The following is an 18,926-nucleotide window of genomic DNA, read 5'->3' on the forward strand; positions in this document are numbered from 1 at the left end:
GTTACTTGTCTTGCGAACTGAAGCCATACGGTCCACAAGAAACATCGGAATTTGGAGACTTAGAACAGAGTGCCAGAATAACAATCTCCTGGTTCGAGTGAAAACCAACAAACCTCCTTTGGCACAAAAGCAGGGATTGTGCAAAGTACTGCTCTATTCTAAGGGCTCAAATTGCACTCAAGTAAGGCACCCTTTGTACTAAAGTGAGATCCAATAGTTCAGGGGGTGAACATGTAGAAAACCTGTGTAAGAAAATCAGCACATGGCAGAGTAATGCTAACTTATGGTGAAAGAAAATTGATAACAAGCGTGGAAAACGAAAACTTGAAGTGTAAAAACCAACATAGGGCGAATAGCTCTAAAATAAAAAACACCCTACTCTAAAGGGCACTAACTAAAAAACTAAAAATGGCACCAGATGGGATAGGCATAATAGGGGAAGTACTATCATTCAACAGTTTAAGATTTAAAGTGCCCGAGCTCCAAATCCACCTACTATACCCCATTATAGCAGTGTCCCCCAGTGGCAGGTAAGAAAAATCTTCGTGTGCTTTGAGAAGCCAACAGTCCTCCCCCCCGCCCCCCCCCTCCCCCATCCACAACCTGATAGATGTTGGACGCAAGCAAAAATCCATTAAACAAGAGCGGGAATGTATGCCTTTAGTTAATGACCCATTAATGTCCTCCTCTAGTTTATTGGTGGTGATGCAAATCTGGCCAGGACACAGACAAACGATGAAAACACTTTAAAACTAGAAAACATTTAGATGCTATTGTAACCTTGTTGTAATAAATCCTCTCCTCCCCATTTTATCAAAATGTGTACTAGAAACCCAATTTATATCCTAGATATTATATGATATTATATGACAGTGGTAATATAGTTTAATATAGCTTACTATACAACTGTGCTTAGATTTCTAGCACTTAAAGTGCGCACCTGCAATTTGATTTGTATTGTTTAACATTTTAACACAAATCACATATTACAATAGATTCACTGTTCCGCTTTTGAGAATATCCTCTAGAGATCTGTGTTTTCTAGGTCTGGAGTGTTTTCTTCTGCCCTTCTCTTTTGAGAATATACTCCTGACAACATTTACATCCTACAGTCCTGTAAGGAGTATGACTTCAATTTTCCTTAGTAAATAATATTAGAAAATCCTCACAATATAAGAGTACTTGCTTTTGTTTGAATGCGAGTAGAAGTTTTCCCATTTGAAATGAAAACACAAAACCACATACTTAAAAAAAATCATGGTGATCAAATATCAATCTATATGAATCATGTATGAAACCACATACTACACAAATGATAAATATATTCACAAAAACAATTAAAAAAAAACCACAATCTCAAGTAACATGTTAAATTGCGGTCAGAAACGACAACATAGTTAACAGAAGCATACCAATCAAAATCATCACACTATATATAGTTCACAAACAGATACACACTGACAATATAGCTACACACATTTAAATCTGCTCGATCGAACAAACCTTAAATGGCGTGGGAGCAAAGGGGTTAGTTGGGGAACAACGGAAGGCAATTCTAACCGGATTCATTGTGCCCTACAGCAACAAGAGAACAGAAACTTTCACCAACAGACAGTGCATTCTTTGGAAGTAAAATATTAGCAGGGAGAATGCAAATGTTTAAATGAACTATTTTAATGTGAAAAGGATAACTAGCCCAAATTGAAAGTTTCAGATATGAACCATTAAGGTAAAATACATAGTTTACCACCCCTCTCCCCACCTAACATGGCAACCTACTGTTAAGGAGTGACAGAGGGCATGGTGGCCATATTTAGTTAAGTACAAACACTCAAATTATTTAATGTATATTATTCATCTCAGTAACACACTTTGCATTTGTTATCTATTAATGTCACCCAGCAGAATTACTTGCTATTTGAGTATTAGTTATATAATCAATGTCTAAAATGTAAGGCCACAGCCAGAAATAAATTTGTAGTGCAAACAGGTTAAGATAACGCCCTCGGTTGGTACAGCACCAGTGCATAAGATTTGACTTTTAATAAAGAGAGTCTTGCATTGCCTTTCAAGTCATTGAGTTGTGATGTTATTTTTTGGCCAATTTTTATCAGGAATTGTAAAAACTGTGCTATGTATTAAATAAAAATTTGGCAAAATATTTAGCCATTACACAGCTGAAAATGAGAAAGTTGTTTTAGATGATAACAATAGACTGATCTTTTCTCTGTCACATAGAAAATAAACTATAATTTCCTGCAAGTAATTCCCACCTCAGTTTGCTGGTAATGCTGAACAACTACGAATAAATACTGTCCGCAAAAAAAAGCAGATCTGACCACTGACATACCCACATTAGATGTAAAATCAGCTTTATCAACACATTTACGTTGAACAGTGTTTTCATTATAGTTTCTCTAGGGTAGGAAACCCATCAGTACTAGGAAGGGTTGATTTTGTAATGAACTGCACTGGAGGTTGGAACTCTATAATTTACCCAGTTTGGGGGAGGGGGTTGTTCAACTATTTAAAAAAAAAAAAAAGTTGTCTGGGGTAGTTATTTAGTGCTATATAATTTCCTCCAAAGCGGGCCACGGACATGTCCAATGGTGGTAAGGTCCCCCTATAGGAGATAAAACAAACCCCTCTTCTTGAGCTTCTAGCTTAACCTTTAGTCCAAATACTCAGATAACATACAGTAAGACTAATGGGGTGAGAGAAGGACTGCCGTTATTCAGTACATATAAACTAGATAGGACATCAGACACATCATGAATACTTTATACACTTGTATGGCTGAGCTACAGTATTATTTTCTGCTGTTGGTTCATGTAGTGCATTCTTTTTCCACTGATCAGTGCTTAGCTAAAGAATGATAATGGAAAAAAATAACCACAACTAAAACAAGTGACAAAGCATATAATTTACTAGACACGTCCCCCACAGTGCAGACCTATGTTACACAAACGCCAAGCATTGCCAACAACATGTGACTGCAATTAATATAGTGCAAGTGGCCTCTATAACTCATCAACCACATTCACTATGAAAGGTCATTGTCAGAAATAAACTTTCTTTTGGTCATTAAGTCACCACAAATGTGATGCAAGGCAAATAGTTAGTATTATAGTATAGGGGTATAGTACCATCAGCTCTGAGAAAGCGGTTAAAAAAATATGACTTTTTTAGCTCTGTGTATTTAAATAAATATTCTAGGAATACTCCGTAGTTGCACATGGTACAAATCTATCATCAATAGTTTCTATAAAAAGAGCAGCTATACATGCACCCTATTACTGGCTGCCGCTACTGGTAAGTTGGCTAGGCATGCAGCGTAATTTGGGTTATATTGTGCAGTGTCAGTGAGAAGAAATAAGAAAAAGAAGCCCTTTGATAATCTGCAAGTTACTGCAATTACAGAAATAAAAACATCCAACCTTGTTAGTGGTGAACTGGGAGGAATCAGCAAATGGGTTAGTGCATCTGAAGAGAGGTTTAGTACCAAATGTGCTCTGTAAAGACAAGCTTTGCTTCTAAAAAATAAAATAAATAATAATTATTATTAAAAACAAAAATACAGGTAGGAAAAAAAGCAGAGCCAACAATCAGAATTTCTCACTTAAGTATTAATTTATATACAATTTATTCTATTTTTCACATACATTATTCCTGGGGATTAACTTGTGTAACCTAGAAATATTTAACACATCTTTCAAAATCAAATATTACATTTCAAACATTTCTGAAAAATATAAAATAAATTATACTTCAATTAAATCTCATTTCACTTAACTCAAATGTAAGATTAGCTCATTTCTGCCAAATATTTAATCTAGTTTAATATTCTTAAAGACAAAAATTTAGTTTTGCGACACTCTTGTGAGGTTGGGCTGGACTGACATCGGTAAGAATATAATGCATTTGCATAATGATAAGAAAGGGCCTCAAAATGTGTCCTGGTTTCATGAACGAGCTCTGAAGTATAGTACTTTCTCCAATGATATGTTTTTGTGGCACATGGCTCCAAACATTATCTAATTGCTAAGATCAATGATAATATTTAAACTGTTCACCATAATATAGCAATATATAATTATACACATATTTACAATTTTAAGCTTAAATAAACAAGGTGAGAGTCATTTTTGACTGGTGTATAGTGCAATATTTCATACTTTGCGCACTGCATGTGGAATTATTGGATCTTTTGTGAATAAACAAATTTTTGTTTTGCTCGATGGGTTGATCTGGGATTTCCAAAAGCATAAACTGACACAAAAAGTGTATGTGTGCATGAAGTATTTTAATGAGCTTTAAAGGGTAAAAGAGTGTAATGTTTAAAATGATTTTGGCACTTGTAAATTATATGGGCACCACTTGAATCATGGACTCCGAACACCTCTCATCTCAGTTATCTTCTCAGGTATCTTGTATAATGGCTCCCTTAGACATGAAAATTAGGGGGGTATGCAGTATGATGTTGTCACAGAAAGGTTCAAAGGACCACATTCACCCGATCAATAAAATAAAACTGCTCAGAAGATGGATAACTTCATGCAGGCATGTAAAATAGTACAATATACAAGATCCTACACATTAAGTACAACTTATAATAGCTATGCCATTTTCTCAGATATCTGTTTAAAATGCAATTGTGTGTAGGCGAAAGGTACTCTTTAAAAACAAAAAGGTTATTCCCAGTGAACAAACACATCTCAAAAAAGTGAAAGATGTTCTGATGACCAAGGTGAAAAATCCAAACAGATGTAATTTAAAGTGATTAGTGAAATGTTGACTGTTTGAAATATAAATAAAATATTCAAAAGGTTTTTAGTGAAACCGATTGAGAAAGTTGTGTGATGGGTAGAAAACAAAGCAGATCGTGTAAATACAGATCATTAACTGAGGTTATAAAAGGGTGACTTCCCATCAACATGTCTACAAAGGGAGAATGCTATTAGAGTTGAAGGCATGCCTAATGACAATGAGCATACAGTTCCAAGCAGAATATTTACCTTGGATGAGTGATTAGAGAACGGGTTAGTAGGTTGGTGCCCCTTGAAAGCAGAGGCAGATGGAGAGCAATACACAGATTCAGGCTAGAGAAGAAAATGTGGGAAACAGCTTGTGAATTAATGTGTGAAAGAAATCATTATGAAGGAAAAAGTTAGAATGGTGAGTGAAACAAGGGTCTGAACAATAGACATAATTATTCTGTATTTGGGGGGGGGGGGGGGTTAGTGAGAAGACTGCATGCAGCATAAAGTCTTTTTAAACTACCTTTCTTACATTAAAAAATATATTATGTAATTGTACACATTGTATTATGTAACTGTATACACCTTATTGCCACAATACAATTTCACTTACGATGCACTTTCCAGTTTCCACTCCCCATAAACACAGTAAATAAATAGTAAAATTTCACTTGGGCAAATATAAAGCTCATATCTATACAATATATATGCCATAATAGTATAGGAAAAAGTCTCTGGGTATAAAAAAAGGATATAATCCATAAACCGTATATGTAATAACAAGAAAGTAAAATACCAATGTTTTTACATAGAGCACATTTCTGTATAACATACAGTATATGCCATAACAGGATAGTAAAACATCACTGGGTATACATAAAGGACATATTATATAATGGGGAAATATTAATAAAATAAACAGTTATTTAAAGAATGCCAGCATACTCTGCAGTGCTTTATAATTGGGATACACATCAAGGACACACACACACACACCTGTATAGTAAAATATCACTAGGCAGACATCGAAAACAGTCTACTCACATAATATTAAATCCTGGGTATAAAGGACATATTCGATGCACAAGTTACGCCATAACAGAATAGTAGAATATCATTGGGTATACAGAGATGACATTCTATAAGCCTTGCATTCCATAACTGAATCGTAAAATATAACCAGGTATACATAAATGACATATTTTGTACACCATGTGTGCCATAAAAGGATAATACAATATCACTGGGTATAAAAAAAAACGCACCTACTGTATACACCATAACAAAATAGTAAAATATCACTGGGTATACATGAAGGACATATACATCATATATATATATATATAAATATAAAAGTGGCATATGTAAATATCATTCTGTGTCACCAAGTCACATACATACAGATTAAAAGTGAAACTTAATGAATGTTCTACGCTGTACAAACGATACTGAAAAAAAACTTCCCAGATAAAAAATTTTCAGGTACTTACCCTTGGTCTGTTAATGATACTTTGGACCAAAAAGACAACAGGATTTCCTGCTTTTCTTATGGCTTCAACTGCCTGCTCATGACTGGCATCCCTAAGATCAATGCCATCCACCTAAAACAGAGTGAACTCAAATCATACCAAAAACTTTTTAAGCAGTCTTGCAGCTGGTGTAAGCATGCTGTATGCAATCAGCAATTCAGAAGCTTGAAGAACTCCATTATTTTCTTGTGATAGTGTTACACTGCACTTCCTCAGCTAAAAAAATAAGTAGAATGCAAAATAAATGGGAAAAAAAGTAAGGTCTCGTCCTTTAACAGTTGCATTGATGCATGCATTAGAGAAGTGTTATAAATAGATGGCAGTAATAGACTTTATTTGTGAAAAAGCCTAGGTAGGACAGCTTTATCTCGTAAGTGATTTTCTAAATGGCTTTACTGCTGGGATCCCCATCTATAACCGGGTTCTGTGAAGTTAATCTGGAGCTTAGATCTTGCAGACGACTCATTAAAGCAAACAAAAAGAGACAGTTGAAGATTCAGGGTAGTAATCTTATTAAGGGAAAAACCACAATTCTGTGCCCAGTCCTACTCACTCAGCCCAGAAGATAGAAAGTTTCAATTTATTTTTCCAAGTTTCATTGGTACAATTCCCGGTATTTATCTAATTTTGAAATAAAAAAACTCTGAGCTAATATCTTAAAATAGCTGTGAGATAAAGTCAATGGAAATCATTACAAAAACGTTGGAATTAAATATTGATGGTGCTTTTTTCTATAGAGCTACAGCCAACATTTTACAACCACAGCATGTTGAGATTGAAAGTCACTGACTTTACTATTAGCATCCTTCCTGTATTTTCTTGTGTAAATGTTACAGGTGTATTAGACAATTGGACATGACATAAGGGGACAATTACATGTTGCTTGAGGACACAAGAATAAAAACTCACAAAATAACTGTAAGGCAGTGTTGAAAATAATGTGATATATATATATATATATATATATATATATTTATTACTCAAATAGCTGTCATTCTATTTACTGTTCATTTAAGTTACATGGCAGCAAAGCACATAATATTCCCCAACGGCCAAGCATGTGAGATCTTTGCTGTAATAACATTCTACCATCTAGCATTTAGCACTTGTGGGGTTAATTCAATACAAAGCCTTTCAAGATCTGTGCACTAGAGCATTTAATAATTGCATTTATTCATGTTTGCACATTACAGTTGTCTGTCAAGTTGTACCTCCACAATCCTATCTCCAGTTTTCAGTGTCCCGTTCTTCCCCGCTGGACTGTCCTCTAGAATGTGTTTAATAAAGATTCCTCTCATCACTTCTCCATTGCTTAAACGGCTCCCCATGCCTCTTCCACCAACAATGCTGATCCCCAGAGATTTGCCAGGCTCTCTCCAAAGCTCTATCCTGGGTGGAGAAAGATAAACCATAGAAATGGCCTTGTGTGTTATATACATACAATTTTATAGTCATACACCATAGCAAGAGTTTGAAGGTATTTGGAGATGTTATATGATAATATAGTAAATAGAAACAAAGATAAAACACACAGATGGATATACCTTCTTGGAGTATTCCAGTTGCTGAATGCTGCATGTTGAAGTTCACTTTCTTCTCCTTCCCCTTCTTCACGCTCAGGCAGCTCTGGGGCATCACTGGGAGATATATATGGTATGTTAGGATACTCATTTAAAATCTCAGGACAACGCATGCATTTTAGTGTAATTTAAACTGTAAAACTAAATTCTATGTAACCTAAATTCAGACCTTTAGTGTTGCCTATTCTGCTTTCCTATTGCCCACAATTACCTTTTTAGACGATTGCCTGTGTGGGTAGCTCAGGTGTATTATGCGCCCTGTGCAGGACCACTAAACTGACTATACAGGTTATGTTACATGAAAGAGCTACTAATTGACAATCAGTAATTGAAAACAAATGTACCAGGAATGTTTTACGAGAATATAGGTCTCATCATGGGAAAAAGTATTTTTCACTGTGCACTCCTAACAAAAAACATGCAGAAGGTCACTGCAGTTAGGTTCTCTTTAAACCCTTACTCTGATGAAAACAACAAACTATAACTTAAACTTAGCGGCATAGGATGAGTACAATACATGCACTCAAATGTATTTAACTTTAAGCTGTCTAATTTTAGTTAAAAAGTGTTGAGCTGCAGAAATGTCAAAGTACTAGTCTTATTCCTGTTAAACTGTGCAAAGTTAAGAATATAAATGTTCTTTAACCACGAGTGACTGATTTTCATAACAATGAAGTCTCTAAATCAATATTTAATAAGTAGTACCATTTTGTCAATGGTTGACAATTATGTACACAGCAATATGCTCTGCCCTTAGTTTGTGTCATATCTATAAAGCTCACTGAGTGATCTCACAAAACAATTTGGTAGTAAATTTGTACATTAAAATCTTGATATTCACTTCTTCAATTAATAAATCTAATTTCAGCATTTACAAGCTAAAAATATTTACTATCGTAAACTAAATGCTTAGAATCACTTAAACGAACTACACTCAAGACTAGAATCATGGGTTAGCTATAGGCCTTGAAGTGAGGTTGCCATGGTGATCTATGCTCAGCAGTCAGTTTCACGTCTGCATTCTCTGATACTAAATGCAATGTCTAATGCTGGTGGCCATCCAAATCACTTTTCAGGTCATAAAGGGGATGGAGAAACAAGTACAAAATACATTGAAATAATAATATATCTTTACTACTGGACAATAGTCAGGAACTGTTCTAACATGCTTTTTAACTATAAAACAATCTAAAGTAGCAATTTTATTGTCATACAGCCAAGCCCTGTTCTCATTGAGCTTTATGGGTTATACTGTAAATAAATAATCATTACAGAGCTCACACTCCACCCCTAAGAGTTCATCATGGAACACACACATATATATATATATATATATATTACTGTGGGTGAAGTTTAAAAAAGTAAAGAACAAGATTATTTATTCAATACTAAAGGTCATTGTCTGACCACCAGTCAGGGCCAGCATCTGATATATCCTTATATCCTGCTCATATATGAGCAGGATCAGCTGATGTTTTATTAGTCCTATTTGGTGTATTAGAAGCTGCAGACTGCAGGTTATAAGTATTACATGTTTTTTTTTACCAATTACTGCATTTTTGGAGTTGCTATGAGAAAAGCATTTTTTTGCCAATAACAAAGATTTTACTCTCTTTTGCAATGTTTACATTGTTGTTTATGTGTGTGTCATTATTCTAAGTATTGTGAACTTTATTTATGATAATTTGAGAGTCTGTATGTGGCATTGTTCTTTCTGATCATTTTAATTTGACAGAGTGATCATAATGTAATAAAAATAAAATACAAGGAAAATACTGCATTAAAAAAATATGAGATTGTTTTAAATTAGTATAAACCCATTTATGGTTACTTGTGTCACTAACCACTTTCAAAGTAGTGTAGGGTAGGAACGTAGTTCTCACCTAGTGTTCGGTGTCGAAAAAAGATCTAGTGGCACTGTTCTTTCGCTCAGTTCCACCACACTGGCCCGATACTCCTCCAGATTCTCACATGGTACATATGTAATGCTAGAAAAAAATTAAACTGCATAAGTACCAGTACTTGGTGGCTCATGACATTTATCTGTCCATAGCCTGGAGCTGTGGTGCATAGATATGGAGATGCGATCATAGTCCGTAGTAGGTGAATAGCTGGGCTTAATGGAAGTGAGTGCTTCCAAATATGAAGAGCTGTATTGGTGCCACACAGAAACCTGGGGTCCGTTGTTATTGAGTTGAGAGAGAGGAGTGAAAAGTTGCACGTGTGATGGCTGAGGAGACAAAGCTACTATTTATGATCGCAGTGTAAAGAATGATCTAATGAGAGATACGATCTAGACTCCAAAGTATAGAGGGAGAGTGTTATGAAGAGAAAACTAGGTTGGGAATTCAGGATAAATTAAGGGCTACAGATGGGAGTAGACAGACACATAACGGACATAGATGTGGACGTGAGTGTGATAGCTGAGAAATGAAAACAAGGGATAAAGGGGTGATAACCGTGGGAGAGGAGAAGGTGAGGGGAATTTGTTATTGATATTGCTCGTTAATCCAACACTTAAAGCAGTGAATAGTGTTGAATTTTTTTTATTTCATTTACCCAATCTCCACCACCACTTTACCCTTTTTAAATATATATATATATATATATATATATATATATATATATTTGTATATATGTATCCTTTTACGTATATCTATTCTACTATTATCCCAAACCATGCTATATACAATCATCACATATCTTTAATCATGCAACTGATCCCTAAGTTTTCTTTATGATGTTTACTTCTACATACACTTAACTCTATATTTGTATTGCCTCTTTTTCTGAGCCATCACATCACCTGATCTTCTCTTCTCTTCTCTCATTACTATCCCACTTTTATTATCCTTTGCCTTCATTTCTCCACTATAATACTCACGTCTGCATCTACCCTGCTGTAGCCCATTTCGTTTTAGTTTATCCTGAATTACAGACTTAATATTTACCACAATCTGCAGTTGTATCACTTTAGCACTCCTCACTCTCCCTCTTTCGTATCACTCATTAGATCACTGTTTACACTGCTTGATCGCAGCTCTACGGCTATGGACAGATAAGAAGTATAACTTTATTTCTAGAATTATCAAGTGGAGAAAGCTGTGTTTGCAGCAAAGAAACACAATCATTCATAACAGTCAAGCGCAAAGGTGAATACAAAACTGTGTCATAACATTTAAACACCAAGGTATAAATAACACATACAAAGGAAATTAATCTTATCATAAAAAGATTAAAAAACAATTTAGAATGGTTGGTTATCCTATGTACACAATTGAAGGATATGCAAATATAAAAGAACAAAATATACATAAATTGAGTTTGCTTTGCTTTTTAAATAACACAGTCATTTTATCACGGCTATTAGTGACAATGCATTAAATAATAAAACTGTGAATATGTTTTAGTTTAGTGACACACATATGCTCGAATGAGAACTATCCATTGACAAGCAACACTTCTGAGACCTTCACCAGACATATAAATCCTAAAATGCATCAATAAAAGAATTCTGTTTTTGGATGCGTTTGGCTTGTGAACACAGCTTAACATCCTGAAGAGTTGCAAGGAACGTCAAGTACTTAATTGGTTGAATTTCTTTAACAGGATAGATTCAAACTGCTGCGGATTTCTCAAACAACAACAAAAATGCTATACACACTTATGGAACTGTTAACGAATATTTCCGAATTGATAAGATTACACAATCATGGTTATTATTTTTAATGCTACCCTGTGGCAGAAAAAAAACAACATTTAAACTGCAGATTCTCTCCAGCACTAAGGCTTGTGTGGGGCGTGGGAACACTGTTTCAAAAAAGTAAGACCCTCAACTGTCTGGATGTTTAAGTGTATATGGAAGGGAGGAATTTAAAACACATCATCTTATCCAGCTTGGTGAGAAACACGCTTATTATGCTTTTCTACCAGAATGCAACAGAAAAGTTTATAGTGAAAGATGCACTTATCTCCCTCATGTTAGTTGTAGGGGGGAGGGAAGTATGTATTAAGGGAAAACAATGTGTGGAGCTTCAATTTAATTTTGATTAGTTTAGTGTCAGTGACTACTAAAATGAACGCACTATCTGGTATGACCAGTTGCAGGACAGATAAACTATTGTTTTTGTACCGTTTTCAACTAAGTTTTTGTGTGTCCTGGTGTAAAACAGACAACTCACCTGAAAACCAATACATTACTTTATTAACTAATTACAAATATAAATTAGATTATAAAAAAGCCTTAAACCCATTACCAAAGATTAGTTCAAAATGCTGCCTTCAGGATAAGACCATGACTCTGTATGTCAGCATAAAATGTAAATGATCACTGTCCTGGAATACATTTATTTATCTCTATAATGGGTTATAATTTCTAGATTATGCTGTTGTGAACATTTTGACAGCTGCATACATAATGAACCATTATATTTCTCTGTAAAAGATTGTTTAATGTGATTTACATGGAAAGGAATGAGTTACAAATTGTCAATAATATGTTCACTCCAATAAAGACCTGAAGAGCATTGCTCTGACAGAAGAATATACGTAATTTTCATTTGATTTCATATTATGTGCTAAATTGAATCAAGGGAGATAAAAATACCATGAAGCCCACCAGCACCTTAATCAAGCATCACAGCTGGTGGCTACCAACACAAGTGCTTTGGGAATTAGCCAATAAACATGACGATATCACAGCTAAAATGAATTTGATCCACTGCCTGGCACCTGGGTTTTTTGACTGACATCCAATGAGTAGGAGTCAGATAAACAACTCATGAATGCATGATCAAGATTGTGCTTTCAATACAAAATGTGTTGTCTATAGGAGGAGGGGAGAATTCCATTTTCGTTACAATTTAGCTTAATAATAACAATAACAAATTCCAACTGAATCCATAAAAAGTAAAGTTGTCATTTTGTACTTTTATTTTTTTTAATGTAAATAATTTCATTTCCAAACATCTGTTTAATTAACGTTATTTTTCCGATTAAGCAGCAGTCGCTGACTTATTTGGCCACTTGATCTTGACCAATGTTTGCAATTCCATGACTGTGGTCAATGTAGACCAAAGTGCATGTTGTACGTTATGTTTTCATGACATGGGAAGGCATTACTATTTAATATTCTAAATGGGATATTATACAACTGACAACAATCCTTATAACAAAGTTGGAGCAAAATAGACCACATTCAGATATGGCCAATTCATACCTATTTCAGCTGAAGTCATACCTCTGTTATGACAAAATGCAACACTTTAATGTGCAACAATCTGGATAATTACCATGTATGGATATTAGATGCTTTGGCAGGTGATTCTTCCAACTGATAAACTGTTTTTATTGTGACCATTTCCAAAAATCTGACAATAATTCGTCTTTTATGCTTGTTTTTTGTACCTTTTTTTGTTTTGTTTTTTCAGAGAATATTATTTGTTTCCTTGAGTGCTGCGTTCATACACACCTTACTATAGGCATTGAAAAGTGCACGTCTTATGCGACTGAATGCTTTACATTGCATTCCAAAAAAAATATACCCATACACAAAAGGTGAAATGTGTATCATAGGTGCCAGTGTTTTATTGTTAATGTGAGTTTCATCTGCGTTCAGTACTAAAACACACACAAAAAAAAGATAAAAACTTCCCACAAGTCATGTCTGCAGTATGTTTTATGTTTAAAAAAAAAAAAAAAGTGCATTCATTTTAGCACAAGGACATATTTTTAAAATATCTACAAGGAATTCCACAAGTATGTAAAATCTGTAAACCTCTTACAAATTGTACATAATACAGTGTTGTGCCAAACGTTGCAAACGTTATTGTGTTCCCAAATCGTAAATAGTGCATTATGCTATATTACATAAACAAGGATTAAAATAAGCTCTCTGTGGCATACCTATAGAAAAGGGTTAATCCCTCTAACTGTTATAGACATATAATAAAAAAGAAAAAGAAAAAACAAAAGCCCAAAGAAAAACACAGCCAGTTTGGTTTGGTTGGTAATAAGGCAAGAAACAGTAGGAGATTTGCTCTGACCTAGAGAATTACAATGAACAAAAATTCGAGCAACATCAAGGTCTTTTCTTTTCCTTTTTCCAAATCAATGCTGCATTTACTTCTCTCCAGCTGCAACTACTCAACATGGAATGCAATCACTGCTTTCTTACAGGAAAACAGTTTAAAGGTGGGGGAGAAAAAGGGTTAGGAAAGAAAAAAAATGGACAATTGAACATGCAAAGCCCACACGTCCATACAAATGGAACATGCAATGAATAAAGAAGGAGCAGGACGAGAGTCCAAAACTGTTAATTTGGGCATTACACAATGGAGGGTTCTCTAGAAATCCCTTTATGTAATGCTTTTAGTTTTGAACAAAAAAAAAAAATCTGCGAAGTAAACAGGAAGTGACAGGTTAAAACAAATTGGTTAGTTCAGATCCAGACACAGAGACTAGTACTAACTTTTGCTCATGAAGTACACATGCTAAACAGGAAGATAAAAAAAAATATCATGGGATAAAACTATAAAAATAAAAGCTGTCTGTCTCTGGATCACTATAGAAATGAATATTAAGAAAGAAAGTGACTGAACAGAAGAACCATGCGGAGCATTTGAATCACCGATACTCACACATAGAATGGGGCCTGATCATCAGCAGGTGCAGGAGAAGATCTAGAATGGGAAGCATATGATGCAGCATCTTTTTACAATAATGTTAACAAATGCCAAAGCCTCGCTCTGTGTGTGTGTGTATGTGTGTGTGTGTGTGTGTATGTGTGTGTGTATGGGTGTGTGTGTGTGAAGCATACATATGTAGTTAAAAGTGTGTGCAGTTTTATTTTGTCTATTTTTTTCCCCCATTTTTTAAAATTCCAATCTCTCTTTCATCAACACCTCCCCCCCCCGAAAGCATCTGCTATTTCTTTGTCTATAGCTGTGATTATCAACAAGGATGGGAAAATGTTACTGCCATCCGTCTTTCTCTCCCTTGATCAGGAATTTACTCTTTAGGTGAGGGCAGGTGAATTCTATTTCAAACTGGTAATTATTTGACAGATGTTGCAAGCAGCTGCTGCAGCAGGCAAAGCCCTGGCTCTTATTACAGCGCAGATAGCAGAAGCTTCTGGCAAGGTGGATTGTGAAGTAGGACGACATGCATTCTGCGAGTGGCCGCACAGCTGGTTCTCAGAGCAAAACAATGCAAACCTGCAACCCGGCCAGCTGTTTTAAAGCTTGTGAAACTGAAATCAGTCCATCCTTTCAGGGGAGGAAAAAAACTGGTTCAACAAAAATGCCAATATGTTCATCTTGGAAGTTTCCCCATTGTCACTCTGTTCCACATACAGGGTTGCTGTAGCATCTAAAGAGTGCCGAACTCCAGTTTTCTCAGGATAGTTTAGTTTTCAAAATAAATTTAAAATGACAAAAATGACTGAATAAAACAATAGGTTGAAAACAATTTGGATGAATACAGCACCTCTTATAATCCAGAAAGGTTTTGAGCACTGTACACTGCAAACCAAAAAGCTGCAGTTTCTTTATTTAGCTAAAATTAGTTACTAAAGATTTTACATGACTTACAAGAGTATGTAGTGCTAAATGTGATGTGCTGCACGTATGTTTGGAATACACGGAAAACTCCTGGATATTGAAAACATTTCAAGCTTACTGGATAGGAAATCCATACTCTTACTTTAAAGCAAGCCTACCTTAGATCAGGTCCAAGTAAGGAATGTCTTCGCAGCATAGCCCGGGCCTGGGCATTGGTCAGGTTAGCGGTGGATTCATTATTGATGGCCAATATACAGTCTCCCACATGTATTCGGCCGTCACGACTTATAGAACCTCCATTTATAACACTGCGGACAATCATTCCTGAGCCATCTTTATTAGCACTCACTGTCATACCTAGCCATGGTTAAAAAAAATAAAAAGATAAAAAAAACAAAACAAGTTTTAATCATTGAGATAGCTGCACATGTATGCGTCTTCTCTAGAGAACTACTATGCAGAGGGCTCACTACAATTAAGAGTTCTGTAATGACTATGGCTTTAGGAGAAATAGGCCATTTTTTGTAGCATATTGGAATAAATATTTTTGTAGTTTAATGGTAATATACAGGAAAAAGTAGGGTAAAAAAACCAAACATTTCTACAAGATTCCACCAAAAAGTTATATTCATGAAATATAAGCATCGCCATACATTTATCCCAAGCTTTAATTTGAGGAATTCCAAATATATGTAGTTTAATGAAATATTTTATATATAATTAAATAAGGAAAAAAGTAGGATGTTATATGTTTATTTTCACTTTAATTTTTTTAACCATGACTCATAAGAGACTTCAATGTAGACTGTATCTAATAGTAACTGGCAAGCCGACTGTTACTGCATCCAGTTTGAATGATTTAGGCCTCCGCCACATTTCCTTAATCTACAAAACACAATAGAGATGTCCTAAGTGAAGTCACATGGCTTAGAACTCTAACAGGCGAGTCTTGTGCACTCTACTTTATAAACATACAACTTTCAGTTAGAACACTGTATGTAGTAACTGCTGCTCCAAGAAACGTGCAAAATGGTTTTCAGGGCTCAAAACAGGACCACTAGCTGTCACCGGGGGTGAAGCCATGATGGCATGCTTGGTATCTTTAATAGCAATTTATAAAAAGTAATTCTCCATAATGGCAATTTGTAAATTGCTTATAGGTAAAAAGGGTTAACTGTGTATTTTATTATTTAAATGGGAGAAAGAAAAGCAAAGGTGTCAGGTGCTAGTCTGCTACGGCTGATGTAATGTCTGTCTGCGGTAATATAAATGGAAAAAGCCATAAATGAAGCAGGAAAAACCAAATGTATTGTTCACACACACTATACAGACAAAAGTGTAACGTATATTATGTAAGTCTCAAGACATACCTGATCCATGCAAACATGGCCTTTGTAGTGAAATACATTACTATCTTATATTATCACTAGCAATATAAGAAGTTTTTTACTCACTGTAAAATCGATTTCTCTTACTCCATTGGGGGACACTGCAAATCATTGGGGTATAGTAGGTGGGACTAGGAGTTTAGGCACTATCAACTTGTTTGTTCCCTTCAGCCCTCTACTACCATGCCCCTCCTCTCCAGATCAGACCATTACTATCTTATATTATCACTAGCAATATATGTGTTATTTACACCACAGGTACAGGCAAACGTTAGCCTGGGGGGCAAGGCACGACTCAGTAGCCTAATAGGAACATTTTAAAGGACCGGGTATGATATCAATTTTAAAAATAAGTCCAGAGCAAAATAAATTGTCAAAGTCAGTATGAAATAGTAACAGCAGGCTATTTTCTGAGCAACTAAACAAAAATTGTTTAGATAAAATGTAGCTCTTGTTCAAAGTCTCAAAGATTAAGCCAGGTGCACATAAGTACACACAGCCGTCACAGTAAAACTGCATATGGCTTATTAAATAACTTTGATAACGGTTATTAATACAGGGGGTGGAAACAATTCCTTGTATCTTAATAGCAGGCACTATGTGCTTTTCATTATGACATTGGCTGTTGTATGGCACTACAGTTTACAGTAGGTAATGCAGAGTAATGGCAGGGTATTTCTGATCAAGGTTACAAAAACAGAATATCTATTACTGCTTCACAGTTATTTATTAGCATTAACTTGTAACTTTAACAAAAAAAATAATAAAATGTAGGAGCTGAAGAAATGAAGAGAATGAGATCTAAACATTTATTATCATGTTTATAGCTGCAAGATCCGCTAGTTTCTTTGAACTACCAGGTGTGTTAGATAATAAGATTTTTACTCACCGTAAAATCCATTTCTCTGACTCCATTGGGGGACAGTGCGATACATTGGGGTATAGTAGGTGGACTGGGAGTTGTAGGCACTTATAAACTTGTTTGTTCTTTCCACTCCTCCCCTACTATGCCCCTCCTCTCTAGCTGAGACCTCAGTTTTGTATAACCAAGCCAGGAAGAGAGGAGAAGCAATACAGAAAATAGCACCCAGAGCAGCACTACTTTCAGAGCAAGGGAGGGTGTGCAGTGTCCCCCAATGGAGTCAGAGAAATGGATTTTACGGTGAGTAAAAATCTTTTCTCTTTCCTACCACTGGGGGACAGTGCAATACATTGGGAACATACCCAAGCTGCCTCTAAGGGTGGGATTGCTCTGGAACAACAATTATACACAACCCCCTGCTGCCAAAGCTTGCATCAGCGGATGTCAAGCCATGCAACAAAGAAAGTCTGTAGAAGATGGAGGCGTTGCCCTCCTGTACAACTGCTTTACTGAATGCACCCTGACCTGTCGTCCAAGAAACACCAACCATCTTCGTGAGGTAGTTGTAAAGTCACCAGAAGCGAATAACGGAGTGCGAATATCCAGCAGAATGGTGGAAGGGATGTAGTAGGCTTGAGACAGTTCGGAAACTGACCAGGGCCGCTATTGAGCATCCTGAAAGGACGAAGAGAACCTAGTCTCCCGGCTAGAAATTCTGCCGTTAGTCTGGCAAAGAGGACCACAAATCACATCTAGCCGATGCAAAGCGTAACACGCAATAGAAGAAGAACAACGGAATGCTTGACCCCGAGCTCCTGAGTCAAATAAATATATATATATATATATATATATATATATATATATATATATATATTTATTGTCTAAACCAATATTGGTTGGAGCGACGTACTTGTCGCCTGTACTGGAAAAGTAGAATGTAGTTGTGCATTGCCCACTACCGGCACTGGACCCCTGCGAACAGGGGCGATATCCAAGAGGTCACCCCTACCCTGGGAAAAGAATATTTTTCCCAAGTTCGCAAGTAAAAAGTGGCCCAAGTAGGAGTTCTAATTACCCGGCCTATATTTCTCGGCTAAACTTTTACTGGCTGAGAACCCTTGAAGAAAAGCTTGAAGGTACCAATATTCTGTAAACCGGTGCTGAAATCTATGTAGAGCACTGGGAGAAGCACCCTGCGGGAAGGTAGGCGGATATTAGGGCTAGGTTGCGGAAGAAAGCGACCTAGAGAGT

The 18,926-nt window shown here is 35.8% G+C and overlaps 1 protein-coding gene across 1 annotated transcript in view; it reads right to left on the minus strand.

The window, feature by feature from the left end:
* The window catches only part of MPDZ (multiple PDZ domain crumbs cell polarity complex component), a 128,644-nt gene that overhangs the window by 36,883 nt on the left and 72,835 nt on the right, over positions 1 to 18,926 (minus strand). Inside the window, exons 23-31 of the mRNA XM_075209684.1 lie at positions 15,584 to 15,782; positions 14,505 to 14,546; positions 9,750 to 9,854; positions 7,831 to 7,923; positions 7,498 to 7,675; positions 6,248 to 6,358; positions 5,016 to 5,099; positions 3,438 to 3,533; positions 1,504 to 1,575 (exon numbers count right to left, since the gene is read on the minus strand). Coding sequence (XP_075065785.1) covers positions 1,504 to 1,575; positions 3,438 to 3,533; positions 5,016 to 5,099; positions 6,248 to 6,358; positions 7,498 to 7,675; positions 7,831 to 7,923; positions 9,750 to 9,854; positions 14,505 to 14,546; positions 15,584 to 15,782 — 980 coding nt within the window. The remainder of the gene's footprint in view (positions 1 to 1,503; positions 1,576 to 3,437; positions 3,534 to 5,015; positions 5,100 to 6,247; positions 6,359 to 7,497; positions 7,676 to 7,830; positions 7,924 to 9,749; positions 9,855 to 14,504; positions 14,547 to 15,583; positions 15,783 to 18,926) is intronic.

Source organism: Mixophyes fleayi, chromosome 1, assembly GCF_038048845.1.
Source record: "Mixophyes fleayi isolate aMixFle1 chromosome 1, aMixFle1.hap1, whole genome shotgun sequence".
Taxonomy (NCBI): Eukaryota; Metazoa; Chordata; class Amphibia; order Anura; family Limnodynastidae; genus Mixophyes; species Mixophyes fleayi.